At 38.1% G+C, this 27,524-nt stretch overlaps 1 protein-coding gene across 6 annotated transcripts in view; it reads right to left on the bottom strand.

The window, feature by feature from the left end:
- The window catches only part of Cntnap4 (contactin associated protein family member 4), a 302,762-nt gene that overhangs the window by 14,397 nt on the left and 260,841 nt on the right, over nt 1–27,524 (bottom strand). For 5 of the 6 annotated variants that reach the window (XM_038312860.1, XM_038312862.1, XM_038312865.1 and 2 more), the window contains 6 exons: nt 27,201–27,371; nt 26,360–26,578; nt 15,871–16,110; nt 13,434–13,658; nt 11,665–11,798; nt 10,753–10,840 (listed from right to left, as the gene is read on the bottom strand). In XM_038312860.1, the coding sequence (XP_038168788.1) occupies nt 10,753–10,840; nt 11,665–11,798; nt 13,434–13,658; nt 15,871–16,110; nt 26,360–26,578; nt 27,201–27,371 (1,077 nt within the window). The remainder of the gene's footprint in view (nt 1–10,752; nt 10,841–11,664; nt 11,799–13,433; nt 13,659–15,870; nt 16,111–26,359; nt 26,579–27,200; nt 27,372–27,524) is intronic. The other variant, XM_038312866.1, reaches the window with a different exon arrangement.

Genomic DNA, 27,524 nt, shown 5'->3' with positions numbered 1-27,524 from the left:
CACAGTGGAGTTGATATCCCCTAAGTCTGCAGTGTTTGCAACATCAGAGTGGAAATGTCCCATTTATAAAGTCATTTTTATGCATTGAGAAACAAGGAGAACATCTGTGTCCTCGTGTTGGTCTTTACACATGTGGTCTAGGAGCCTTCGTAAAGCCAACATTCCGTAGGGTCTAAAAAATTCAAACTCTCTGTATGAAATCTCTACAAGATAGAATAAAGACACTCAAGCCCTTAGACAGAGAAGCCCAGGATTGCTTCCCCACTGGCATCCTCCAGACACAGCCTCTCTGCGCAACTAGACCAGCTTCTCCTTGCTTCAGGACCACTTATGGATGGGTTACCATTAGAACTGGGAGTGGGAAGAAACCTCATGGGACTTACATTTCTCTTCTCAGAATTCAGTCTAGTTGTGAGACAACATGAATAGTGTAGACTGGAGTTTCTCGTAAACAATCCAGGCCTTAGAAAGTCCTCAGCATCCTCTGTGTTCTAACAAGTGTGCTAACATTGTCAATGAGCAAAATATATTTCCTTCCTATTATCTGATTCCTACAATGCCAACCCTATATCAAGGACTAGAGAAGTGAAGGCCGAGGAGGGAATTGAGAACAAACATCTCTAGCTCTTGTTTCTGGTTATAAAAATCCTCAAGTGACTCAAGATTTTTGGGCAGTTTTGCCTATTAAAAAATAAGCCTCAATTGTATATGCCAACAAAGGGACGAACTTCTGCTTGTGTGAAGAAGAAATCATTTAACAAACAGCCTACAAGAAAAATTGAGTTCCCGGAAATTAGGATTTGATGGAGAGCCTTTTTATTACAGAGAAAGGAGTGTTTCTAGGAAGATATGGCAGTCAGTGTAAGAACAATGACAAGGAGTGATTTATAAAATTTCTCATGGTTCTCATAACCTACCCCCAAATTAAAAGTCTACGAACTCAAACGAGAATAAATGCAAGTAGTTTATAACGTCTTCTGTGGGAAAAGGGGCCAACTTCGGAGAGGATTTCAATAACTTTCACATGTAAGATAAAGATAAGGAAGGATTGCCAGCAAATAGTGTAATGAATCACAGGAGCAGCCAAGGCTAGAACAAGCAGATGCGTCTGCCTCTGCATCTATTTAGACCAAAGAAAAACAGGTGTGAACGTAAAAGCAAACAGCAAAGCAGACACCAAGGGCTCTGTGGGCAAAGAAGTTAAATCTCAAAGGCACCTACAAATAAATCTATTGCTCTCAGATGGAAATTCAATACCCTAATCCACACAAAAATTACTTCTAGGTAGCTTTCTCAAGGACCTTCACTCTCTTTTGCTGCAGGAGAACCTGTCTCAACGTAAGTGTCATTAGACAGATTAACAAAATCAGCATCTTCAAGAAGTCTAATTCTAGTTGGAGAGATGGATCAGTGGTTAAGAGCTCTTGTTGTTTAGCAGAGTTCAGTGTGCAGCAACCACATCAGAGGATTCACAGCAACCTGGATCTACATCTCCAGGGGATTTGATCCTCCCCCTTGGCCTTTGTGTGCGCATGCACTTGAACACATAAACCTACACACATATGCACATAATTAAAACTGAAGTGGCATCTTTGTCTTAAAAAAAATCAATCTTTCTAAGAAAGTTTAAATAAACCCCCTTGGCTTTGCAGGAGATTTTATGCCTAATATATCTTTGAGATAAATTTTCAGTCTTCCTCAACTTTCATTGAAGATACTGAATAGACATTCTCAGACCACACCTTTTTTTTTTTTTTACCCAAAATAAATGTCACTGCATAAATCCAAGTATATTGCCCGAATCTACAGGCTCAGAAGAGATCCATGATTCCACGGTTTGTCACCTGGAAGCATACTAAAGTGGCTGCTGATTTGACTGAAAGCAATCTTCAGCTTTTTCAAATCTCTCATAACATGAAAAGAAACCCATGAGGAGGACTCAGAATTCAACCACAAAATGCATTTTAGATAGAAAAGAAAAGTCAACACAGCCTAACAAACACAGACCTATGAACTGGGTGTGTTTTGTGCAACCTGGCTTTCAACTGTCATCCTGAAGCAACAAAAGATGACTGTTGTCAATATTCTTATGTGATCCTACACTTTTGACATAAAACAGCAAAGAACAATTATTAACTTCATTCAGTCTGAATAGTGATTTTTTCCCTGGAGATTTTATAATGAGTTAAATTATATCATTATTCAAAACAAGGACATATTTTCCCATGAGAGGCTTTATGCAACTTTTAAGATTATATAATTATCTTAATTAGGAGGTTTTTAAAATGTGGTATAATTGTAACCCAATAAAAGCTTAATGAGTTTTCAAAACAATTTATACCTACATGTTTCTTCGATTAATTACATCTCAGGAAAAGTATCTTATTATAAAATCACCTCATGAATGTTTAGCCTAAGGAATTTGCTGAGAAACAATTCACCTTTTACAAGATTTTCTTTAACTATGCATATATGTGTGTCTGCACGGGGGTATGTGCAACTGAGTGTACTGATCATGGGGGCCAGGAGAGGGTGCTGTATCTCCAGGTGTAGTGGCTGGACACAATATTTGGAAGAAAAGTATGCACTCTTAACCACTGAGACATTTCTCCATTCTCTTTGACATTAGAACTTAAGAAAACTAATTATGAACAATGTGCTTAAGGAAATGGCATGTGCGCATCTCACAAGGAATAGGAGACTGAAAGAAGTCCGTTTTTCTTCCTCCTCCAGGATCCACTCTTAGAAATAATCGGAATGCTTTGACTTCCATCAGTGTGAACAAACCTTTCAGGCACAATGCAGGAGTAAGTAATTTTTGGTAACAATGATAAATTATGCTTTGGAGACATGGACCCATCTCTATTGCTCCATTGGACTTAACAGGCAACACTGACAATGTAAATGCCGTGGACACGCTCTGACCAGTATTAGAGATTATTATCAGATGCAAACATTCAGTTTGGTCCCCTCCTACCTATGGCTGTGCCCTCTCTCCACCTCAACACTTCTTATCCACACTCTGCTCTCTGGCCAGCACCTTCCTGCTCTTTCTCCTTCCCACACTTGCTCTTATTGAAGAACTTCCTAGCTTTGTTTGTTTATGTATTCCCAATATAGGCACACTGAAGCACGCCCATAATTAAATAATGCCTCCTTCTTTTTTTTATTATAGAATTGTTCTTGTCTTAGTGTTTCTTGTCAGGTTTCTAGATTCAGCACCTGATATTGCATGAATTTTGGATGGATGAGTTTTACTTCTGTGGCTGGCATTTTCTGAAGCGTAAGCAAAGTTCTGTTTTATGATGCTTGACAACCAAATGGTAGCCCTGAGTGAGACAGCTCACTCAGAGAAGGGTGCTTGCCCATCCCACAGGAACCACTTACCCATGATTATACGCTCTGACAAAAAGCCCAAATTTCCATCTTATCATTTGTTCTATAATTACAATCAGGAAATATGCTTCTTCTGGCACCATGAATATCCCTTGGGTATGGCGGCATGATGCTTCTGAGCTCTAGTCACAAAACGGGCTTAGGAAAAATGGTGCTTGTAAGCGTCCAACAATAGCCAGCTCTAAGTAACATGAAAGACCATCACTATCTTTACAAGGACACATCCTTGAAATCAGTCAGCCACACCTTAAGTACTTTTAAGTATTTTTTTTTAATCAAAAGGTTATGGAACTGATGAATTTTCAAAACTAATTTTTGGTCTTTGTATCTTTTCTATTCCTACTTATACTTCCTTTTTCAATTTGATTTTAAAATAACTAGTGATTACGTTGAGAGTCACCACACAGCATATTAACCGAGTCAGTGTCCTTGGGTTATTTAGGTCACCTCTCTTCTCACTTCTGGCTGCTGAAGTTGAAGTAAGTTTTGCAAAAAGGATTCCTGTCCATAGGATGTTTAACCTTCCATTGATGTTGGATAGACTCACTTTTCTTTGCTGAACAAACTGTGTTCGTATCTGGCTGAAATCTGCCTGGAAGTGGTTTAGGTGTACTTCTTTGCTCTGTAGTCCCAGAAGGCAGACAACTCTGAGATACCATTCCACGTGGGCATAAGCTATCCCTCAGAATAAGCTGAATAGGTATCCAGTTCTCACTTCAATGAACATTTACATATACAGTTATCCAGGCATATCTCCCAAATCTTAACCTTCTAGAAATTAATGGCTATGGAATGTAAATTTAACATGATCTATTTATTGATAGGGACTTACCTGAAGTGAGTTGCTTGGATAAAACCTTAATCCCCTTGCCATAGTTAGAATTCCACTGTTCCTGCTGGGGTTACCGAGTTCCTCTACGTTTTAAGTGTAACAGGGAGTTAGAAATGGCTACCAGTATGACCTGATTCTATGGATTTCCTCAGTGTCTGTTTTTATATCCCCCTCTTCAGTTCTGATTTTGTTATTTTGGATATCCTCTCTCGGCCTTTTAGTGAGTTTGGATAAGGGTTTGTCTATTTCGTTGATTTTCTCCAAGAATAAAATACAACTCATTGTTTTATTGATTCTTCATATGGATCTCTTTGTTTCTATTTTATTGATTTCAGCCTTCATCAGTTTCATGCCTTTTACTCCTCTTGGGTGTGTTTGTTTGTTCTAGAGTTTTCAGGTGTAGCTGTCACAGCGACTGAATGGCCAACTAGAGAGTTTGCATGGGACTGACCTAGGTCCTCTGTCCATGTGACAGTTGTGAAGCTTGGTCTCCTTGTGGGGCTCTTCACAGTGGGAGCAGTGGCTGTCTCTGACTCTGTTACCTGCTTTGGAGACTCTTTCCTCTTACTGGGTTGCCTAGTCCAGCCTTAATAGGAGAGGAGGAGCCTAGTCTTACTGCAACTTGATAGGCCATGGCTGCCTGATAAATACATGGGAGACTACACTTTCTAAAGAGAAAGGAGGAGTGGATGGGGAGGAGAGGAGGAAGGGAGGGGAAACTGTGATCAGGCTGGGAATTAATAAATTATTTTTAAAAGGAAAGAAATGGCTACCAGATCATTCCTGGCACAGTTTGATATGACTTTCTAAAGTTTTCCCACATTGCTCAGCATCTGCTAGTAATAGTTAACAATGACAATATTCCAAAATTATATCCATTTCTCCCTAATTTTAAAGGAATGTTATAGAAACTCAAAAAATAATAGTATTCTCTGTATTTCTGTGTTTTTACTTATCAAAGCAGTAAATGCTCGTAGTTTAAGTTTTTGGTTGAAAATGTATACTGTAACTAAAAAACAGGTCAATTTTATATGTTGCCTCTTACAAGAACTATGTGGAATTTTTAATAAGCATTTAATATATTTCAATATAAGAGGAAATGGGATTATTTTATCTAAAGCACTTTTAGGGTACATTTTACTCAATTAAATACTCAAGAACATGCTGCAATTACCCCATGATGCCTCTCACAGACTGCTGACCAAGGACTGGAAACAACAGGTGTTCTGATTGTTCACAATTATGAGACACCTCTAATTTGGTGGATCTTTCTTAGAATATACAGAAGCATAACAGACTTCTGTTTCAACCCCAGTCTCTCCACCTGTAAGGACAGCTCTATGACTCAGCCAACTCCCTCTGTGTTTTTTCTCAAGGTGTTCCCTTAATAAAAGTCTCCCAGTGTTTACTCTTTTCTTGCCAATTGCTTCTCAAAAGGCCTGTATTAACATGACACATAACTTCAAAAGTGAGCAATACTCTGGAAAATTAATATCTTCATTATTCAACCACTTTGTCAATCTATTTTGTGATAACTTAATATATTACACTAGAATATACTAATATACTCTGCAACATTTTATAATGAATTCATGTGCCACACAAAGTTTGACTAGAAGTTATTAATTGCTTTCGAATTACAAATGATTAGTTCTCCATCTCGATCCATACCTTAGGTACATGTTAAATAAATTATCACTTATACTTCTGGGAGAATGAATTGATTTAGATTATGAAGTTCATTGCTCAGTTTGGATTTTAATCATAAGTTTTCATCATGAATGATATACATTTGAATAATGTGAAATTTTAATAAAAACATTAGCATCATTAATTCCACATGCATATCCTACATTCATCTGAAAAAGGAAACAAATGACATTCTGTAATTTTGTTAAGACAATCCTCCTCACAGGATGCCTCTCGACGTCCTAATTATTTCATAGTATAGTTAACAAGTTTCTACTTTCAATAGCATTATATCAGAAAGCCTGGCATTAAATCTGAAGACAAAGTATGATGTCAATATAGTCCATTACTTAGACTTGTGGGCACATATGTTATACATCTTACATATATGCCTCCATTCATAACCTGATAAACACAAGAGCTCTTGAGATTGGGAGCTGTTTTACTCCTTTGACTATTTTCTATTACTTCATACTATTTTTGTGATATATCATGCACAGAAAACCATCTTGTCTTCTTGATATCAGGAATGTGATATTGGCTCATGTTTCCCCTCATTGTAAGATTACAGTCTAATAATAATACACTCTGAAACATGGGCACACTTTCATGCTGTCGGATGTAGACTTTTAGTTCTAGGGATAATGTTGCCTGTGTGCCCCCAGGCTCAGTGGAGGACTTCTCTGAGTCTGATAATTAACCAAGAGGTTTGCAACAGACAGTCCTCAGCTCAGGGTGGAACTCCACCCCTTACCTCCTTTCTCCTGTGCCTCATCCTAGGCTTTCTAGGGCTTTTATTTTCCCCATCCATCTACCCCATGACAGAGTCACAGAGAAGATATTAGCCCTACAGCTAGACCACCTTGGACTGTATTGTTTTTCTGTGGCTTTGTTGTGGCTGCTCCTTACAGTGGTTGAGCTGTCCTTATACCAAAAATTTTCATTTCAATTTTATTTAAAATTTAATTTAAAAATAATTATTTACCGGGCTCATTCACATATTTATGGAGCGTGGCGTGATAACTTCAGTACATGTATACAGTAAGTTTTGTTCAAATCAAGGGTCTAACATTTTCATTTTACTATTGTTTCATTACACGTGGAGCCCGTGAGCTCCTCTGTTCTCGTTCTTCGTGGAATAAACAGTTGGTTATTGTGAACTGTAGACACCCCACTGCGCTGTGGAACACTAACGTTACTCCTTCAGTCTTGCTGCATTTTAGCACCGCCCCTTTCTCCACCTTTCCCAACCTACCCTCATCTTTATTTTGAATTCAGATGGACTCTTTTGAGCATCTTCATACAAGAGCTGACCTCCAGCATTTGCCTTTCTGTACCTGGCTAACTTCCTTTAACATAATGACCTCCAGTTCTATCTATTTTCCCTCAAATGACAGGATTTCATTCTTTCTCAAATTTGCTTTGGCTTCCTATGTGGCGCCGTCACTATAAGTGGGATAAAACACTGTTGTTATGAAAAAAATGATCTAACAACACCTTCTTTATGCATCCGAACCTAAATCACCAATTCACGAAGGCCAGCAGACTCACCTCTATACTTGCGTGAAATGATAGAAACATTTCCCTGAAACAGGCATCAAGATTTCTCAAGGTCAAGTCGGAAAAATGTATTCTATCTTTAACTGAGAGCCTAACTAGTGTTTTGTTTTTCTTTTCTTTTGGCTCCCCTTCCCCATTGGAAAGAGTTTATTGAAAAGGAATTCATAATTCACATTGAATTTTGGAAGGCCAAAGGAATGGAAGGGAACAGTCAATGGAGCTGAAGATGCATGATGTTTTGTAAGTCGTAGCTGCAAGAATAGCGTTTGGACCTTCGGGACAGATTTCACATGATTTTGTTTAATCTAAGCTTGAACAGTCCCAACATATAAATTAGTCTTTCAAACTGCATTCCAAGATTGTTAGTAAATACTTCAGCATCTACGTAGACTGACGAATTTAAATATGCCCTTAAATCTGGGACGGTGACACATAATACAATTCACCATACTCTTAGTTAAGCAAGACTGCTAAGTTCTGTATTAACTCTCCTTCTGTGCTAGCTGAATAGTGATGTGCTTTGACAGGCATTGTAATTAAAGCCTGCTGAGGACATCTTAGGAAATCCTTCCATTCCTTGTGTTCTGTACTATCTTCCAGAGTGGGACTAGATATTGTCCTGTTAACTTTTTAATAAATTTGAAAATGTTTTTGATATTATAACAACATTTCTTCCTTCCCTTTTCTCCCTCCAAACCCTCTCACATGCCTGCTCGCCTTCAAATTCATGATCTTTTTTATTAATCGCTACTGCATGTGTCTATGAATATGCATATACATATATATTCTTAAATATGACCTACTCAGTCTACATAATCTTACATGTGTGTGCGTGCGTGTGTGTGTGTGTGTGTGTGTGTGTGTGTGGTTACAGAGATGACTATTTGACATTGGATAATCAATTGGTGTGCATTCCCTAGAAAAGACCACCTTTCCCAGCTTTCCTCAATTGCCTATAGTTTTTTTGGGGGTGGGGGCTGTTCCCTGTACATCTCCCCAGGCCCATTGGTGCCATTCTTGTTCAATTTTTAATTCTTTTGAGATAGGCGTTTCCTGTGCATGCCAGACTAGCTGTCAACTTATGATCCTCCTGCCTCAGTGACTCCCAAGTGTCAGTACCATATTGTATGCCACCACATTCAATTATGCATTGCTCCGAGCACTTATATTGTATTTAGTATAAAACTGGTATGTATTCACATGCATAGGATCAAGGTACATATTGCTTTCTCCACTAATGATACAACTAGTCTAGGATCCATCTTAAAGCTACAAAATAAAGTAAAAACACAACCTTATATTCAATGTGTTGGACTTCGAATATTCCTCAGAGCAAAGGATGTGTCAATCATAAATAGTTAGATTAGAAATGATTTAAATAATTAACACCGTGAGACTCACTTAGAATTTTCTAGTCATGTTTCCAAGCAACTAAGTTGTGTTGTGGATACGTGTGTGTGTGTGTGTGTGTGTGTGTGTGTGTGTGCGTGTGTGTGTGTGTAATGTCCATTGAGATCCAGGATATTTCTGCCGCTTGGAGAAGAGGAGGACATAATTTTTGTGCTCATCACACTACCTGAAAGTCTATAAATATTTATAAACTTAGCTATTAACCTTCTCCAGGGCCAATATTTTGATCATTCACCCATGGGTTTAATCAAACATTCTCAGGATTTTAAGATGATGTACAGGGAACATAAGGAATGATTAATCCAGGTACAAACAACTTTCAAGGTCAAAAAATGCAATATTTCACTAGACAAAATATTCTAGGTTGCTACCAAATATCAGAAGGTAATGAAAATCAAACAACAAGAAGCTCCCTTCTGTAAAAACACCATGACTTATTAACATTCAATTGTTCATTTATAACTGAAAATAAATTATCTTTTGACTTCTCTGTTTTTATTTTAATCCTTGTTGGTAAGTGCATGTGTATTATGACGTTTTACTAGAGATAGCATATAACTACTTTAATGCCACTACTATAAAAAATAATGCAAATGAAAAAGAATTATAAGACACCTAGGTGTGCCTAAGCAAGTCTGAAAATAAAACTCGGCGATGAAATATGGCACAAAGCACAGCCAAAAGCCTGCCCTCTACTGGAACTGCCGTCACCTCTCATTTCCTCTAGACATTGTTTCGGTTTCATTGTTAGGTGAAGGTCTGCTTATTTTCAAAACGTCCTCATTACCTTCCTTATTGTTATGATCAGATATTTGGCAAAAATCACTTAAGAGAGGAAGGCTTGGCTTATAATTTGAGGACTACAGATAATCACGGAGAGATGGTGTGGTGGCTGGAAGGTCTATAGTGGCTGTGGTATGCATCCACTCAGGACATCTAACTTGGTCATATCTTGGCAGAAAAGGAAAAAGAGAGAGCAGGGATTGGAGCTGAGCATTAAAGCCTCAAATCTGCCCCAAATAGAGCACACCTGTTTTCAAGTCTCCACATTCTAAAAGCGGTTATAATGCCATCAGCTGGGGATCAAGTGTACAAACACATAAGCCTATGGTGATACGTGACATTCAAGCAATAGCAGCTGATGTATAGCCATTTGTATCTTGGTATTTTTGGTGTAGGAAAAAATACCATGCTTCATTATTGTCTTAGTTATATTACTATTGCTGTGGTGAAAGACCATAACCAAAAGCAACTTGGACAGGAAAGGATTTATTTCACTTACAGTTCCATAAAAAGCAGTCAGGACAGGAACTCAAGCAAGGCATGAGCCTGAGGGCAGGAGCTGATGCAGAGACCATGGAGGGGTGCTGCTTACTTGCTCAGCCTGCTTTCTTATAGAATCCAGGATCACCACCCAAGCACGGCACCCACCTACAGTGGTATGGTCCCTCCTGCATTAATCACTAATTAAGAAAATGCCCTACAGACTTGCCAACAGCCTTATCTTATGGAGCATTCTCTTAATTGAGGTTCCCACCTCTCTGATGATTTTAGCTTGTGTCAAGTTGACTACCCAGTACAATTATGATGATTGGCGTGTGGCAAAGATCAGTGTGGCCTTTCCTATCAAAGAACAATAATTGTTATTTCCTAAGAAACCACTACTCACAGTTAATTCCATCATCGATTGCTTCCCAACTGAAACAAAGCAAGGTATTCATATGAACACGATTAGGGGTGTGTGTGTGTGTGTGTGTGTGTGTGTGTGTGTATCCGTGTGTGTGTGTGAGTGTGTGTATGTGTGTGTTCATTATGATTCATGTTTATCTATTTTGACTAAGGAGAAGATTCTTTCTTTTACTTACCTAGCATTCTGCCCAGTACCAGAGATTTGACAGCACTGAATTCTGTGCCTGATGACAAGTAGGTTTGTCTCCGTGTATTCTCATCAATCTACAAAATCATTACACAAAATATAGCCATCCAAATGACCATTGTTTTGTGTCAAAAAAATGAGATGAAGGAAAGAAAAAAGACAAGTACTTGTTAGTATGGTTCTATAATAGTTTAAGAAAGTGAAATTTAGAAATGTAGCCACTCAAAATCTGATGATTTTTAATGTATGCACAGATACCCATTTATTCCACAATCTTTCCTCTTTATTACTTTACCTAGTTTCGCCGCATAAGAAACTAAAAATGGGTAAATCCAACAAAAAGACATGTGATTTTTTTTTTTTTACCTCACTACTTTGCCTTAGCGTGGGGTTTTGACTGGAGTCATGCAGCTAAGAAATTTTGTACTATGTAGGGCTGAAACATTAGTGGTTTTCTGAAAAGTGCTAAGGTGAATAATTCCATTTTGCTGTGAATCACATCCTTTCTTCAAACTCATTCTGATATTTCCGTCATTATTTTCTGTTGTAGAATAATTGCTGCATTTATACCCATCTAAAGAAAGTGGGTTTCCCAAGACGGCTGATGGTCCTTCCAGTGGGTCTCTGAGAAACTAGACATCGTTTCCTCTCTGAACAAAAGGAAACCAAGTAGAGCCTGCCATTTTAAGCATCAGATTATTAATACTATCTCATATAGTTTTGTTGAAAACAAAAATAGAAGGGTAAAATACATGACCGCATTTGATGATTTTGTCCTTGGCCTGATTTTGTCTGTAGAAGACCACTAAAAGGTGTCTTCATTAAGGTGATTCAGGACCATGTTTCTGCTCTAAGTGCCCCATGCCTGGAGATGGTGTGACCCCTGGAGAATGTCTATTACCTCCACAAAGACCATTGCTTCTTCTCTGGCAATCTTTATGTGGTGAAGCTGCCCATCTGCCATGCTCTTAAAGTCAAAGCTGAAAACATCAGGCTCTTGGTACTTATTTAGCTTGTACCTTATCTGCAAACTTCCTGAAGGAGAAAGAAGGTCCATGTTAGTAAAAATACCATCTTAAAACAACTTAGGAAATGTCTGAATCCTTTTAAGTTTTTGATATATTCACTTCTAGGAAAAGATTCACTAGCACTCATTTGGGCATGTCGCCTAAAACTAAGTCCTAGAAGTCAATCCCTAAGGGAAATCACAATATTTTCTAAATCAAGAGTAGCCATATTGCCTGTAAACTGACTCCTGTAAATCCTTAGCTTCATCTCTAAAATTTAACTCTGAAATTATAATGTGCAAACAATAACACCATCTTCTATCACAGGAAAAAAAAATGAAAGTGCCAGTATTTACATAATGTCATGTATCACGTGATATTGCAATAACATTATTTTAACAGAACCTCATATTATTTTAAATATCCATCTCCCACACGGAAGTACAATTGAGGGACGAAACTTTGAGCAGATGTAGATTCATACAAAATGAGACTCATTTCCAAGGGACCAGGAGTATAAACTTCGGGATGAAATTAAAGTGAAATGAACGACTTTTAGCCAAATTTATTATTCAAATTAATAGTATTCAATTGCCTGCAGAGATTTAAATTAATTTGTTTCACAGAACTCCTCCTGAATTAACAGAAAAAAAATATCCTCAATGTGCAGATAAACTTTGAGCTCGAAGCAGACACTGGAGGCGCCCATGAAATGAAATTATTCCTATTGTAGCAATCAGCGCCCTTGGGCCTCTTGATTTAAGTGAGGCAACAGGGTTGCATATTTGTATGCCAGTTTATCTTTCTCACCTGGAAGATTTACTTCTAAAATATCCGTCTTTCGTCCACACACAGAACAGAGAAAAACGGTAGTGAGCGATTTCTGGTGACAAGGTTTCTGTAACAAACATATTCCAGAACCCACAAACCGTCACCCCGTACAAATACAGCAACCATTCTTACGACTACATTATCATCTGTTAGGACCAATAGGTCATCTCCTGAACGTTTTGGTGCATAGTACTGGTCCATTAACACTCCTTAAATACATTTTGTCTTTGATTAGAAGACAATCTGTGTTACAAGGAGATATTTTAAAGTAGAATATTAAAGCTGTATCAATAGTCACATAAAATACTTAAGAGCTCCTGGCAAAAATAAAATATGAGTGTGTGAAGAGGTGGCTCGGCAGTTAGGCAGGCTCTCTGCTCTTGCAGAGGCCCTGGCTTCTATTCCCAGCACCCAGGTCAGGCAGCTCACAACTTCCTGCAACTCCACATCAGTTCCCGGGAATTCAACACAATGACTCTGATCACCACCAAGGGCACTTGCACTTGAGCGTATAGACACACACATACACATGCATGCACACACAAATAATTAAAAATATTAGCACATATAAAACATTTTATAGAAACAAACAAAAAACTCACATAGTTGATACAAAATTACCAAACTTATAAAGATATAAAAAGATGTTAAGTACTTAAATGATCCTTTTAGAGTAATCTGTAAGATCATACTCAAAATTGAAGGGAAGATAAAACGTAAATACTCAGTTTTTCTCCCTGTGCTAGTTTAGAAGCCAACACCCCAGAAGGAACTGTATTCTACTGACCCTGTGTCCTAAGTCATCCTTCCCTCTCCTCTAAAACACACTCACCATTTTTGGCGATGATAACTGAGAGGTATTCTTTATAAAAGGAACTCATATACAGTAGCAAACTTGGTGCCCGTGTCGTCCGGAAGCTAAATTTGATCATTTCTCTGCTCAGCTTCATATCCCCATGAAACGAAGCAGCGTGGAAACTGGAGTTTTTACTTAGGGAATAGTTTTCTTGAAAATTGTAAATCACCGAAGATCCGGATCCAAAGTATGCAGAAATCTCTGAAATGATAGGCAGACTGACTGTGAAAAATTTAACAACCAAGGATCTTGTTCAAGTTACATTCATTGACATCTCAATGCTGTAAAATGAAGTACACAGCTAAGAGAAACAGTCCCAGGCTAAGATAACACAGCAAATGAATGGCGCTTTCACAATGGCTTGTGAAATGCCTTTATGTTAGAATGACATATAATTAATTCATTAGTCTGGCTTTACAATTGGAAGCTTAGCGCTCTCTTATGCAAGTTCGCACATAAGCCACACTTCTTGTCTTGTTCCTCCCTGAATATCTACTTTCTTATTTAAATTCTAACATCCATCTACTGCTTTGTAGCTACAATGCACGTATCCTCTCATGATAGGAAAATTGGAAGAGTGAGGACTTCCCCCCTCCATTTCAGTATCAATAAGCAGAAATACCTTAATTTTATATTAACTGCTTTCACATTTGATGCACACTACATAGAGAAGGTGAAGTCTAGCATTATTTGTGAGAAAGGTGCGTGCTTAGCATGTTTCAACAAAATAAATTACACAGCCTTTTTGAAATAATTTAACAAGTATAACATTTTACCTATAGAAGGTCAATACCTCAAATTTACATACATGTGTAGGCAGATACATGTGTATGGAAAAGGTCAGTGGAGATAGTAGATTTTAATCCTTAGACTTTGTTCTCTTTGCTATTATAAGTGCCTGGTTGCTGATAGGTTTTATAAATCGTGCTTACTGGGTCATAAAGCAATGTGTTAGTACCCATCTTACTTTAGGTATTTTCAATATATTAATTGTAGTATTTCTAATATAACATATATAGTATAATGTATGCATGTAGCATAACATTCCTGATTACATTTAGAAAGAACTGGAAATTTCAAATAGAAAATGAAGGAAAGTCATCCTCAAGAAGGGCTTAAATTCACACTTCAGACAAAAAAATGTCTCCTGGAATACTACCAGTAGTGGGTGGTCATTACCACAATTGATTTTGAAATCACAGGTTGTTCTTGGTAAAAGGGGATGACCCAAAAAGTGTAGGTTTTGCCAGGTTTTCATTAACTAACCCCTGGTGCTTTCTTTGCAAAGTTGCTTTGATTTGGAGCCAATTTCTTTTAACTTCCTTCAAGAGAAGATTAAGAAGCCTAGAGATACTTCAACAAACTCAATGAATTTAAATTAATTGGATGTCGGTTTTCTTCTATGAAACACTATGAGAATATAATATGTGTCTGTATATTCAGAGAAGGTGATCCACATAGTTGCTACTACACTCTGCTCTGTTTTTCTTCTGTGGCATAGATTGGTGAATAAGAAAAGCAGCAAATAAATTCTCTGCTGTTTTCATTCTCTAGCAGATATTCATTTTATCACACATCTAGTATCAGAGCGTCACTATTTCCTTATACATCAGTATTTGGTAGAAAATATTTGTTTGAATGAATGAGAAAAATAAATACACAAATTTATTATTTAGGTTTTTGCATTGCTGAACGTGCTCACCCAAAAGAGCAATACACTCTGGAGAGTATTAGATATGTTAAATGTTTTAAAACCAAGAACTGCTCCATAGGACAGGTTGTTGACATCCCTGTTCTTTAAACACATTAATAGTAGACAAAGAAAACATAGATTAATGACTAGCATTGAAGACACCTAAAGGCTACTTGTAACACAATTAATCAAAACTCAGAGACAGATCTTTGGGTTTAACCTGAAGGTCAGAAAAGCAAAACATCCAGCCACTCTACCATACCTCTACTTCAGTCCGAAATTGTAATCCTGCCTCCAGGTATCCTCAGAATGAGATTGTGTGTCTAAGAGTTGTCTCCTCCCATCTTATATTCCTCTCTAGTTCTGGAATTAAAAACATGCACCACCACAGCCCTGTTTCTATGGCAAACTAGTGTGGCTCTTGGGAATAAAGGTGTATGTCACCACTGTCTGATCTGTAAGGCTGACCAGTGGAGGTGTTTTACTTTCTAATCTTCAGGCAAGCTTCATTTACTAAAATACAAATGAAATATCACTACAACTACTATTTGTGATTATTTAAGAATAGACAAATTTTTTTCAGAACTGAGTAAAAGGTCCAAAGATTAATATATGATTAGCATACAATAACCACTTTTCAAAAGAATATTTTAATACACACACACACACACACTTGCCAGGTGTCTTATTCACAGGCATACAATCTCAAAGCACACCTACCATTGGAGCAGAATGGTCCTGCATAGGCAGAGGAAGAGCAGTCGCAGAAGAAACCACTGGGCTTTTCTCTGCACTTCCCTCCATGGCGACATAACTTTCCATAGCTACCACAGTGTCCTCTGCAACCTGGCTGTACCCCAGGGGTCACTGTGGCTCTTTCTTCCAGATCCAGGGTTATCCCATTCAACTGAAGGGACCTGATGCATCCTAAGAAGCCCCTCTGCCGGGTGGCGGTCCCACCTACAAGGAAAACATTGCAGATGCAAACATGTTCCTTCACTTAAAGACCAAAGGAAGGACCCAATGAAGGAGAGGAAAACCTGTGATCAGACGTTAGAGAATTGAGCAGCACGATGAGAGGAGAGCAATTGGAAGCTGTGAGAGACAACTGTTGATGAACACGAGCACTCAGAAAGACGTACCACAAATTCTACTCTTTAAACTTTGGATTGCTTCTTTTTCTCTTGTTTCTTCTGGGGATCAAACCTAGGTCCTCATACTTAGCAGAAAAGTTCTCTGTCGATGAGCCATGCCTCACATCACACACTTGTTTTCTGAACATTATTTATTGAGCTTCATACTGGAGAAGCCATCTTTCCCCATCTTTTTATTCCAAAGAACAAAATTAGGACTATGCTGTACCTTCATTCCAAATAACAATGTATATTGTCATGGTTGTGTGCTTTTGCTTTTTGTTTTAGTGGGTTGTTATTTCCTTTTTAAAAGAGTATGTGTGTGTGTGCGTGCATGTGTGTATGTGTATATAGATATGAACACACACACACATGCACGCGTATATTCATGGTATGTACAAATATACTTAAAATCTTGATCTTCATTAGTCTGATAATTTAATTTGGCACGTATTCCTCGGGAATCCTTAGTAATACATTCATAGGGATGAGTTTTTACTTAATATCTACCAAAAGGTGATTATTGAGTATTATTTTATTACTTTTCTTGTACTTTTTAGTATATTTTACATTTTCTTATGAGTTGACCTAATATTCATTGTTTTGTGCTTGAGACTAATCTTAAGAGAACTTGGGAAGGGAACTGATGGGGGAATGGTGCAATAGTGGTACCCATTTCAGCAGGAACCAATAGCTCTCCAGCCAACAACCTGGGGCTGAGAAGGTTATGAATCTTAAGAGAGAATCTATTACCATCACTTTACTAGACTTCCATTGTTCCTAATTTATAACTGCATTCTAAAACTCATATTTATTCCCACAGAGAAGTGAAGTTCTCAACTCCCATCACAAAAAGCTTGTCTATAACAAATGGGCAATATTACAGAAAACCACAGGTCATAATGCAGAGATCATCAGACGCTGTGGAGCCCAGACCCAGTGGATAAACCTCAACTATATTTGTCGCCTGTATCTTCAGAGGAAGTAGAGTGTGACGTAGAGCCCAACACCGTCCAGCCTGCAGCTTTCAATATTATCAAGTCCATTGAATTGAGACATGGAGAATACCTCAGGGTGTGTTTGGGAGGATGTTTCTAGGAAGTAAGAACTAAGAGGGAAAACACTCCCTGAATGTGGGTGGCACAATACTATAGGTAATAAAGAGACTATAGAATAAGAAAAGGGGAAAACCATTTTGTGATCTCTCTCTCTCTTTCTCTCTCTTATACTATATTTAGTCATTGAACCTAGAGTTCCTTAGCTATTTGCCGCGCACCGCGCCCCGGTGTCTGCGTTCGGTGTGCTTTTACTCAGTTACGGAGCTTCGGGCAAGGGGCTGGAGGTTAAAATACACAAACACAGACAGACAGAAAGACAGCGACAGAGACACGGGTCATCCTTGAATTCCCCAAGAATGCCCCCTTTATTGTGTTCAGAGGCAGATTATATAGAGATAGCCACACCCTAGCCAAACCCACCAGAAACCACTCTCCTGCCATCAGGAACTCCTGAAGGTCTCATGCTCAGAGCAGCTGTAGGCACTCAGATCAGGGGATTACAAGAAATTCAGGATCTGGGGTCTCACTGCTCCCAACAGCTATAATTTATGCTATTAGGAGAACAGAGACAAAGCCCTAAGCATTCTTTTGGGGTATGTCAATGAAGGTTTTGATTTTATCCAAAATTTTAGAACAGCTAACAATCTTTGTGTTTAAATCCTACCAAATTTGAACAATCTTCCGTGATTCTCAAAGTCTCTCCCCTGCCCATGTTCTCAGAACATTTCTCTTCTTTCTACACCAAGTTGCTATTCACCTTGGCTTCAGATCTGCCTAGCTTACCTATTTGCTAACTTAACTCAGTAAACACCTGAGGCTCAAAATCCTTGCCCACAATTCTTCTGGCATTCTTACTATACTTTAGAGTTTTCTTACCATCTATGCCAAATTACCTTTGGCATGTGAACCTTTTGGAGGAGCTAGAGCCATCTTGGGTGTAATTTAATTGCTTCATGTTACATTACGTAAAACCATAGGGTACATATTTCATAGCATACACTAATAGAAAATCACCTTGTTTTTGTCTATTGCTCCGACATATGATATCACTGTAAATCATGGGCTTCTTAAGTTCTTCTAATAGCATAAATAACTAAGCAACTATAGGTTCCACCACTAAATATAGTCCATTTTCATTTATTCTAATTAATTTTTCCTACTTATTTTGCATGAAGAGAAGTTAGAGACATATAGACACTTGTGGGTATAATGAGGAAATAACAGAATAAATACATTTAGTCTGAAATGTGTGTGGTCATTATCTCAAGGGAGTCTTACTTCTCCCAACTTCAAAATTAGGTCAAAGAAGAAAACACTTCCATGTTCTTCCATGCCTCAAGTCATCTTTGGTTTGAACTGTATCTATATTCTCTGTGCCTTATTGGGTAGTTCTTTGTGGGATCCCATATCTGATGCTGAAAATATAAAAAGTATATGTATTTGATCATGTTCTCATCGAGCTAATAGTTTGCTAATATATTCAGAGAGAGATGTTCATGATTACTACCTGACGCTAATGCATATGAGAAATAAACGCTAGAACAATGCTAGAGTATAGAGTAATGAACAGAAAAGATATTAATATATATGTGTATATATAATATGAAATACAATCTTAAATATTGTCATAGTGATGAACATCTAACTTTGAAACAGAACTTCTTAATTCCACACTTTCAAAGAGTTTAATGTTTACCTAATAAACTGATTTTAATGCCACCTTTATTGAAAACATCATATCTAATTAGACATAGCTGCATTGCGCATGTTTGAGGATTTGTAACTGTACCATTGGGTTTCCAGTCAGTCACAGAACTCTTCTGAGAAACATGTCTCATGTAGATAGGATTGTGCTTGAAAGCTTAATTAAAGATTGCCGTGCCTTTCCAGGGTTAGAGTATGTCCAATTAAAATGAGCTGCCGTTTGATTAATTGATTCTGGATGTTTCTGCTGAGCTATTTTGTTGGGAACTATCTTCCAATTAATTTTCTATCAATTTACTTGCCATGCTGGATCAGACATAATGAATTCCGGAACTTTACAAACACTGAGTACCTTGTGCCGTGAATGAATAACCTTTCTGTGTGATTGAATTTAACTGAGTCATTCCACATGCACGACAATACCAAGGTCTCATACCTAAATACCTGGCTAGAGGGTGAGTAGGAAATGAATTAGGAATACCTGTTGGTTTTATCCTCACAACACATTTGTTGTTCTCAGAAAATTCTTCTAAGTGACAAGTGTTTTTGCCACAGAATTGGAGCCAGCTCTTTCATGGGCCAATTTCCCAGTACTTGTGGCAAGAAAACCTTTAAGATTAAATTTTGATTGTTTTAAAAGACAAACTATTCACACGCCCTCCTCAAATATTGTTGAGGATAACGAGAACAACTTCATTGCCCCAGCATCCTTAGAGACTGAAAGAGCTCATGACTGCTGACCGTATCTTTAAATGCAAGCCTATAAAAATGATAGGCTCCCTCTGATCTTGACACTGTGGTAGAGGAAGACAGATCAAGTTCCAGCCACAAGCCCATCTAGAGCAAGAAATCAGCATGGCGTACAAGCTAGGCTCCAAACCATGCCAGGAGGTTAGAAGTGCCTGGGATCGAGAGTCTGATCCCAGCACAGCATTCTGAGGGAAGACAGCCCTGCAGAAACAGTGATATGAACTATAGAAGAGTGCAACGTTAGAAGCTTAGCTTTAGCTATGTCAAATAGTGATCTTAATTGTACAGAGTTCCAGGAGCACGGAAGGAAAGAGAACCACTGTCCCCCGTGTTTAAAGAACTACTGTGGTTGAATGAAGCAGAAAGACTGTCATCTGCAGAATGTCCGGTCTCTTGCCTGAACCAAACATGGCCCAGTGGCTATTGCCCTGGCAAAGAGCAAGTCACTGGGGTTTTTTTTGTCTAAATTATGGCTCTCTAATTTGAACATATAGTATATTTCAAAGAAATGAGCTGTTGGCAGTATCAGGCACATAGTTGTATGCTCTACTCTTAAGATTTTGTGTGCAGTCCAGGGTCGTTAAGGTCTTCCTACTGAGGATAGAAAAGTCTACTCAGAGGTTTTCAGACAGATAATGAAAAAAGTACCCCAAGGAAAGAAAGAAAATGTCTAAAACAAATGATATGAACACACAAAAGAAATGCAACCTTTGTTTCACTGTATTTTTAATGAGGAAACATGATTACTATCACAGAAAATTAGGCTGAAATGAAAATTATTACAATAAGACCATTTGATAGTCTCTTACCATGACTATATTTTAGCATATCAAAAATAAAAGTCCGAAAAGGAAATATTAAGAATATGTCATAATTAATAACTTGCATTTTCAAGTCACTTTTAACAATATAAAGTATGAATTTATAAAAAATCTAGAAGATATTGATGATAAGCTTATATGACAAAGACTTATCTAAAACAGGGAAAGAATTTTTAAAAATTACTATTTAGAAGAAGGGTGACCCGGTTAGAAATGAGAAACAAATATGAATAGCCACCTCATAAACTGTATAACTCTTGCGATCAGTGGAGATATGGCTACATTACCTGATCAATCCATGCAAGTTCTATCATCAAGTAATTAGAGTCTTTCATATTCGCCCAGCAGAACACAAGCACACATTCATTTGCTCCCTCAAACTTACAAGGAAGTATTTGTAATATCCAATCTTGAAATTACTAAAGAAATATATCTTCGCTTTGGTTATTTTGGATTTCCCAAAAGATCACAAGGGATACACTTGTACAGAAGACCAATATAAACAACTACACCTTGGAGTCTCAATGTGATTCGTATACTGATTCCAGTGTCAACTGCTGTGTGGGACGTTTAGAGACTGCTTGCCCCATGTATTTGCTGATTTGATGCAATCCATATGTGACATAAATGACTTCTCCCTAAGTCAGGGGTCCTTCCTTCCACCCCTCGTCCCAGACTATTCAAATGGAGTTTAACTTGTATGGAAACTTGTCAGTGAAAGAATTTAGACAGGAAATGAAAATTGCAGAGCTGGTTGAATGAAAATCAATTCAGGCCTAATTTAAGAAGCTTCTGGGGGGAAAAATGCTGAGTTTACAAACCGAAATAGAAAATGACCACTGTCACATTTCAGTTAAAAAAAAAATGATTGATTCTTTTCTCCCCATCATTTCCGTGGTCAGAGAACATTGGTGTGCGCAAGCAGCAGTGACCTTTATCCCTTTGTTCTCAGTGTTCTATCAAGGTCAAGTACAAAGGCTCAACATGCTGAGCATTTTCAGCCTCCCCGAGGTGATGAGCAGCATTTCTGAGCAGGGTGGTTTAAGGTGTTTCATGAGTCACACACATGTGCACACCTGCACAACCAGAGACCAAGTGAAAGAAAAAGAAAGGAATGGTGAAGACCGGCTGCCTCAAGTAAGAACAAGAATGGAGAGGTTCAGGCTGAAGACATGGCTTGGTGATAGATCACTTGACCTGCATGCACAAGGACCTGGGTTCAAATCCAGGCATCATCAAAAAAAGAGAGTGGGGGCTGAGAACACATGGGTCATCATTTTTCATTATCAGAAGCAACCTGATGTGATGTTTGGGGGTTTTGAGAGGAAAGGAGATGTCTATCATATTGATGCTATAGTTTCCAACCTAATTATCATACACTTGCTCCAAAAAGTTTTATTCATTTTTATCCCTCCTCCAGTAAGAACAGCATCTTGGTATTTCATTAGGTGAAGATGACCATTCTGATGTTACCTAAGCCAGCCTGTTTCTCGCCTCTTAGCATAGAACACCTCTGCTTGTATCCATCACTACCTGAGTTCAGTTTCGGTTGTCACAAAGAGCTGTTGCCTAGGCAGCTCACAGCTTTTTAGTTGTTTTAGCTATCGCTTTCTACTGGTTTTCTTCAGAAGTGAGGGCACTGCTCTAGCTTCATATTCTGTTCTGTAGTGCAAACACACTGTCTGGTTGGTCTTCAGAGGCAGGGGTGGGGCAAACAATTGGGTAAACGCATTTTATTCCTTTATGCTATCTCAATGCACCAGCCACTGCTAAGAGATGATGAAAACTTTTAATATTTAAAAATTTTTAAATCTCATATGTATGTAATGTTAATGAACACTGGCAGCATCCTGGCCAGTGAAAAGGGGGAAATGATTGGTCAAATTAAGATACATTGAGAGATCTGCAGCTTCTATTTGTGTATATATTGACTTACTTAACATCAAGAAACATCTTCCAAAGGCTATTGAAATTTCTTGCTAACTTCCTACCAATTTGTGTCCATGCAAGATGCACTTTTGCAGCTAAACGTTGGAGCAGTGAATGAATCACTCTTAGACTAAACCTAAGTTAGACTTCCACTTTTTTTTCTGTGTGTCTAAGCTTGAGCTTCCGTAGGAATGCAAATACTTTTATTTTCTCCACTCTCCACCCTTAAAGGATCTTTATTAGAATAAAGTCATGCTGAAAGCTATAGTCTTACTTTCTACAATCATGTTGACTTCACTAGTTTGTCCCTACACCCAAATATAAATGACAGTCATTATGCACACTTGAAAATACTGATTAGTCATAATCATTCCTATGATGGATGGATGAACTACAAATTAAACTCTCGAACTTGTAAGTAAAGGGTATTAAATTACCCTTTAAAATTTCAACCAGAAAATCAATTACATTGTATTAATGCAGAGATTCTCAGTCACCCATATAACCACCAACTCTGAGGAGGGAAGGAGACTTAACTCTCATATTTATTAGTATGCGAAGCAAGAGTCCCCAAGCAAACGGACCCTTGACACATAATGTGTGTTAAACAGACTCTATGAATAGAAAAGCCAGGCTTCCTGGTGAGCATATGACCATAGCGCTGGTGGGATTTTGTTGAAGGGGAGGCAGGCTATGAGATGTTTTCGCAGCTTTCCTTCAATAGGCTGGGCCTTATTAGGGATGTGAGGCCAGGGACCAACTTTAATCACTGCTGTGAATTCAAATAAAGGGAGGAAAAAAAAAGAAAAACTCACATGAAAATGAAATTGAAAACTCAAATGAAATTGAAAACTAGGAAGCATTATGAGGAACTCAGAGACCTACAAGGAAGCACCTTACAAGTGAAAATTTCGTTATGGGAAAGTCAACAAATGCTGACAGTAACAACCAATCTGTTTGCAAGTTGCAAGCAGCTATATATGAACCGTGTTCCTGCAGTGCTTCAAAACATCTATGTCAGCCGGGGCTGTCGTGCAGATCTGCAATAGCCTGCTCCCACTGGTTTCCTTCCGTCCACATCCCTTGTGGCAGTAAGCAGGAATTAGAGAAGGAAAGAAGCTAGGTTTTGGCATCCCTTAGTACTAGACTCACATTCCCTGCAAGGGCCTGCCATGATTCAGTGCATAGCTCGACCTGGCTTCCCACTGCATTCCCTCATATTCATTCTTTCCAGCCACATCGGTTTATTTCTGTTCCTGAGCTCTGTTACACTCACTATCACCACTTAGGATTCTACCATTGAGAACTTCATCTCTAGTCTGCTTCCTTTGGGCTCAACTGAAGGGTTAACATCTCCCCACCCCCCAGTTTGAAATGGAAACTCCCAACACTAATCAATGCCCGAGGCACTCTTCTCCAGGTTCTGTTTCTACTTTACTTTTTTCATCATTGAAGTATACGTGTGTGTGTCGGTGTGTGCATGTGTGTGCTGTGTACATGCATATAGAAACATGTATAAATACATATGTACCATATCTTCCTTTCATTCTCACCATTGGCTACTCTTACCTCTTCTACTGAAATACACTCATAGGACGGCAGAGGCCTCTTTGCTCATAGCAAGTGCTTCATTAAACCCCCTCTAATTACTGCTGATTTTTTGCTAGTATGCCACCCACTGAGCTCTAATTCAGTGTAACCTTTTTAATTATAATTTGTCTCTCATGGAGTCTGCCTGTAAGGCAAAAACTCTTTATTAGCAAACCTAAAAAAAATAAGAAAGAAAGATATATCGTGATTTGTTTGATAGGGTATTGTAAATTGGAAGACTAATATTTTGTGTGTGCGCGTTGTTGTGTGAACTAGAAAGCTGTCCTCTCCTGGGAGTGATCTGCTCGATGATAGGCATAGCAACAGAAGCAGCCCCTTAGGTGGCATTTTGATAGTCAGGTATCATTAGACTACATCATGCTATTGTATCCCCAGTTACCTGGAAGTACAAATGAAGATCTTAATTCATTGAAAATAGAACACTTTTTTTGGGCAGAGATCTGTTTTCCCCCACTGCCTTTAATTTAAACATCATCAAGATTTCCATTGTTAAAATTTTGCAACAACAAAGCCACTTTAAGCCTGAACACATATGGAGATGTCAAAGGCCCGACTAATTGCCTCCATAAAGATGAAACCTCTTCGATCCTTATTCAAATTATTGCATATGATTGATAGCAAAAGACCTGAGCCGGTTCCAAGCAGTTTTCTGATGTCATACGTTACTTCATTACTGCCACCTGAAATCAAATTAAGGCCAGGATTCCTATCAGGTACAATATATAGTGAAGCCATCTCTGGGAAGTTGAGATTCCTCCCAAGGAGGAAAGGTCATCTACAGGCAAACTGCAGCATATTTCACTGAAAACGTTGAGGACAATTTCAGCCTTCTCAATTTCCAAGAATAGTAAGGCTATTTCCAAGCCACTGACAGATTTTAAATTGCAGTACTTTTTGTTGTGACCATCTCTCATTTTTTTTTAAATTCAAGAGATATCTATGTCCCTTTCCTGACTTGGCTTACAGTATGGCATTAGGAGAAAAGTTATATATCCCTGCTCAAGTGTACTTTGTTGTTTTTATACTCTTAAATAAGCCAACTGAGTGACCACAAGCTTGTGAGGAGACTGTCTACTAGGGTACTTCAGTTGCGGGAGCTAGCCATTACATTTGTTTTCAAGGAAAAAATAAAGAATGGAAATAACGAGGACATAAATTTATTAGTAGACTGAAATGTGTCTTTGTCAGATATGTCACAAGCAAGCTCATCCCTTTCAGTGAAAGGGTGCCTAATAACATTGTTAGGCAACAGAGGGTGTAAGCAGGAAGCTGATGAATTCTGTTCTAAATATAGCCGTTGAAGATGTCTAGAGTATAATTTCTGATAATTCATCATTTATCCTGCCTCATCGTGTCTCTAGGTCTTTGTTTACATTAAAATGTATGAGTTGGGATCAAATAAAAGATAATCCTTGAACTTCATGGTCTGTAAGTTCTGCAAAGTAATTAGCAAAGAAGCCAAGGAAAATTAAACACATGGAGAGGAATTCCAGTCTGGCGCCTTGCAAATGTTGAGTCAATGGACATTGGGGGAGACACTATAAAGCAAGGTATCAGGAGAGAGCTGGAAATAAATGGGCAAAGTAGAAAAGAAGCTGTTGAAGCTGAGAGTACTGTCTTTCTTTTTCTTTCCTACTATCAGCCTAGTTTGGGTGTTAATTGTACAGGTTGAGAAACATCAGCAGTTGACATTGGCTGGCATTACAAGGGCCTTTCATTTCTGGGAGGAAAGAAAGAAACATTTCCAAGATCATACTAAAAGCCCCAAATATAATATACAAACTTTAACAAATCATACAGCCTCTATATATTAAGGAGGTAAGTATGCTGAATGAGGATATTGCCGCAGAGATATTTGAGTCTCTTAACTTATCTCTTTCTCTGTCTCTGTCTCTGTCTCTGTCTCTCTCTCTCTCTCTCTCTCTCTCTCTCTATATATATATATATATATATATATATATATACATACATATGTCATCCTACTCCAGTATGGGGATAATACCTATTGCATGAGTAGGTTATTTGGAAGGAGAAAGCATGGGGTACCTGGCACAATCTGGAATCTGGGTTTTTAATAATTACTGCTCGTTTTTGCTATTAGCTATTTCTCATCATTTTTCAGATTGGGATTATTTATAGTAGCTCATTGCTAGACATGCAGCTACATTCAATGTTTTACTTTTTTATTTTAAAAGCAACTTACCCACAAAGAGCTGACTGTTGAGCTGTAGGAGGACATGGCCATCAGTGGGAGCAGCCTGTATCTTTGGCGAGAGCTCATCCACCTGAAGTGATGCCTCTTTCATGTTCCTTTCTACTCTCACATGATGCCACTGGTTGTCATTGAATTGCGTGGGTGACTGCACTGAGATCTCAAAAGGTCCATTTCCCACGTCAAACGAGAAGGTTACTGTTGTGGGTGCTGGAGATAGCAGAAGTGAGGGTTTTCCAGATGAGTATCCAATACACTTAAGACAACATCACACATCAATCATTAGACACAAGGTTTGTGTTTAGGAGGGAATGATGGCATCCAAATAGATATAACTCTCCTGATGTGGAAGGACACAGTAAGATACATTTTGAGGTAAAATAACAGATTTTTAAAAGTTCACCATCTAACTAATCTTTCATATTGATAAAGATTAAAACTATTTAGAGAGCACAAAACTAGCATCTGTAACTGATTATGCAAAATAATTGCTTCATTGATTCAAAGTTTATATACTTTAACAGCATGAAACATGCATTTGATAATGTGCTATTAATAGAAGACTGACTATATCAAAATAATAAGTGGTTCATTAAATACTTTTGTAATTAATATTAGTCATTAACTGAACATTTGTCTTAAATTTTAATTACTTCAATTTAAAAACTTTTTGCACTGCTAATGAATTTATTAATATTTTTACTGAATTATCACTTAAATTATTTTCTTGCAAAGCAGATCTTTTTCCCAAGAGGTATGAACTTCTAAGTGTCAACTAAAGAATTCAGGACTAAATGAAAGTATCCCAAGACTTTCTGGAAAGAACACTTACACCGTAGTTCTATCCGTATGAAGTCGGTGATTCCCAGGTTCTCTAGAAACACCCCAGATAGGGCTGTGGTCTTGAAAAAGAAGGATACATCAGCACTGAGCTCCCCATGGAATGTGGGGAAGTGGAGGTAGGAAGCCTCAGTATTAAAGGAAGCCGCATTCCAAAATGGCCCTGTTACAAAAACCACAAAAAAGAACAAATTCATGCCATACCAAGATTACTGTAACAGTAATTGTCATTTTTCCAGTTATCATTGTGCCTGTTTAAACAAAAATCACAAATTTCGTATAAAACCACTTCCCTTGTGATGTACAGAGTACAGGC

This window comes from Arvicola amphibius, chromosome 15 (assembly GCF_903992535.2).
Source record: "Arvicola amphibius chromosome 15, mArvAmp1.2, whole genome shotgun sequence".
NCBI classification, from domain to species: Eukaryota; Metazoa; Chordata; class Mammalia; order Rodentia; family Cricetidae; genus Arvicola; species Arvicola amphibius.
The sequence above is the reverse complement of the archived record's forward strand: the minus strand, read 5'-3'. Positions and strand labels throughout refer to the sequence as shown.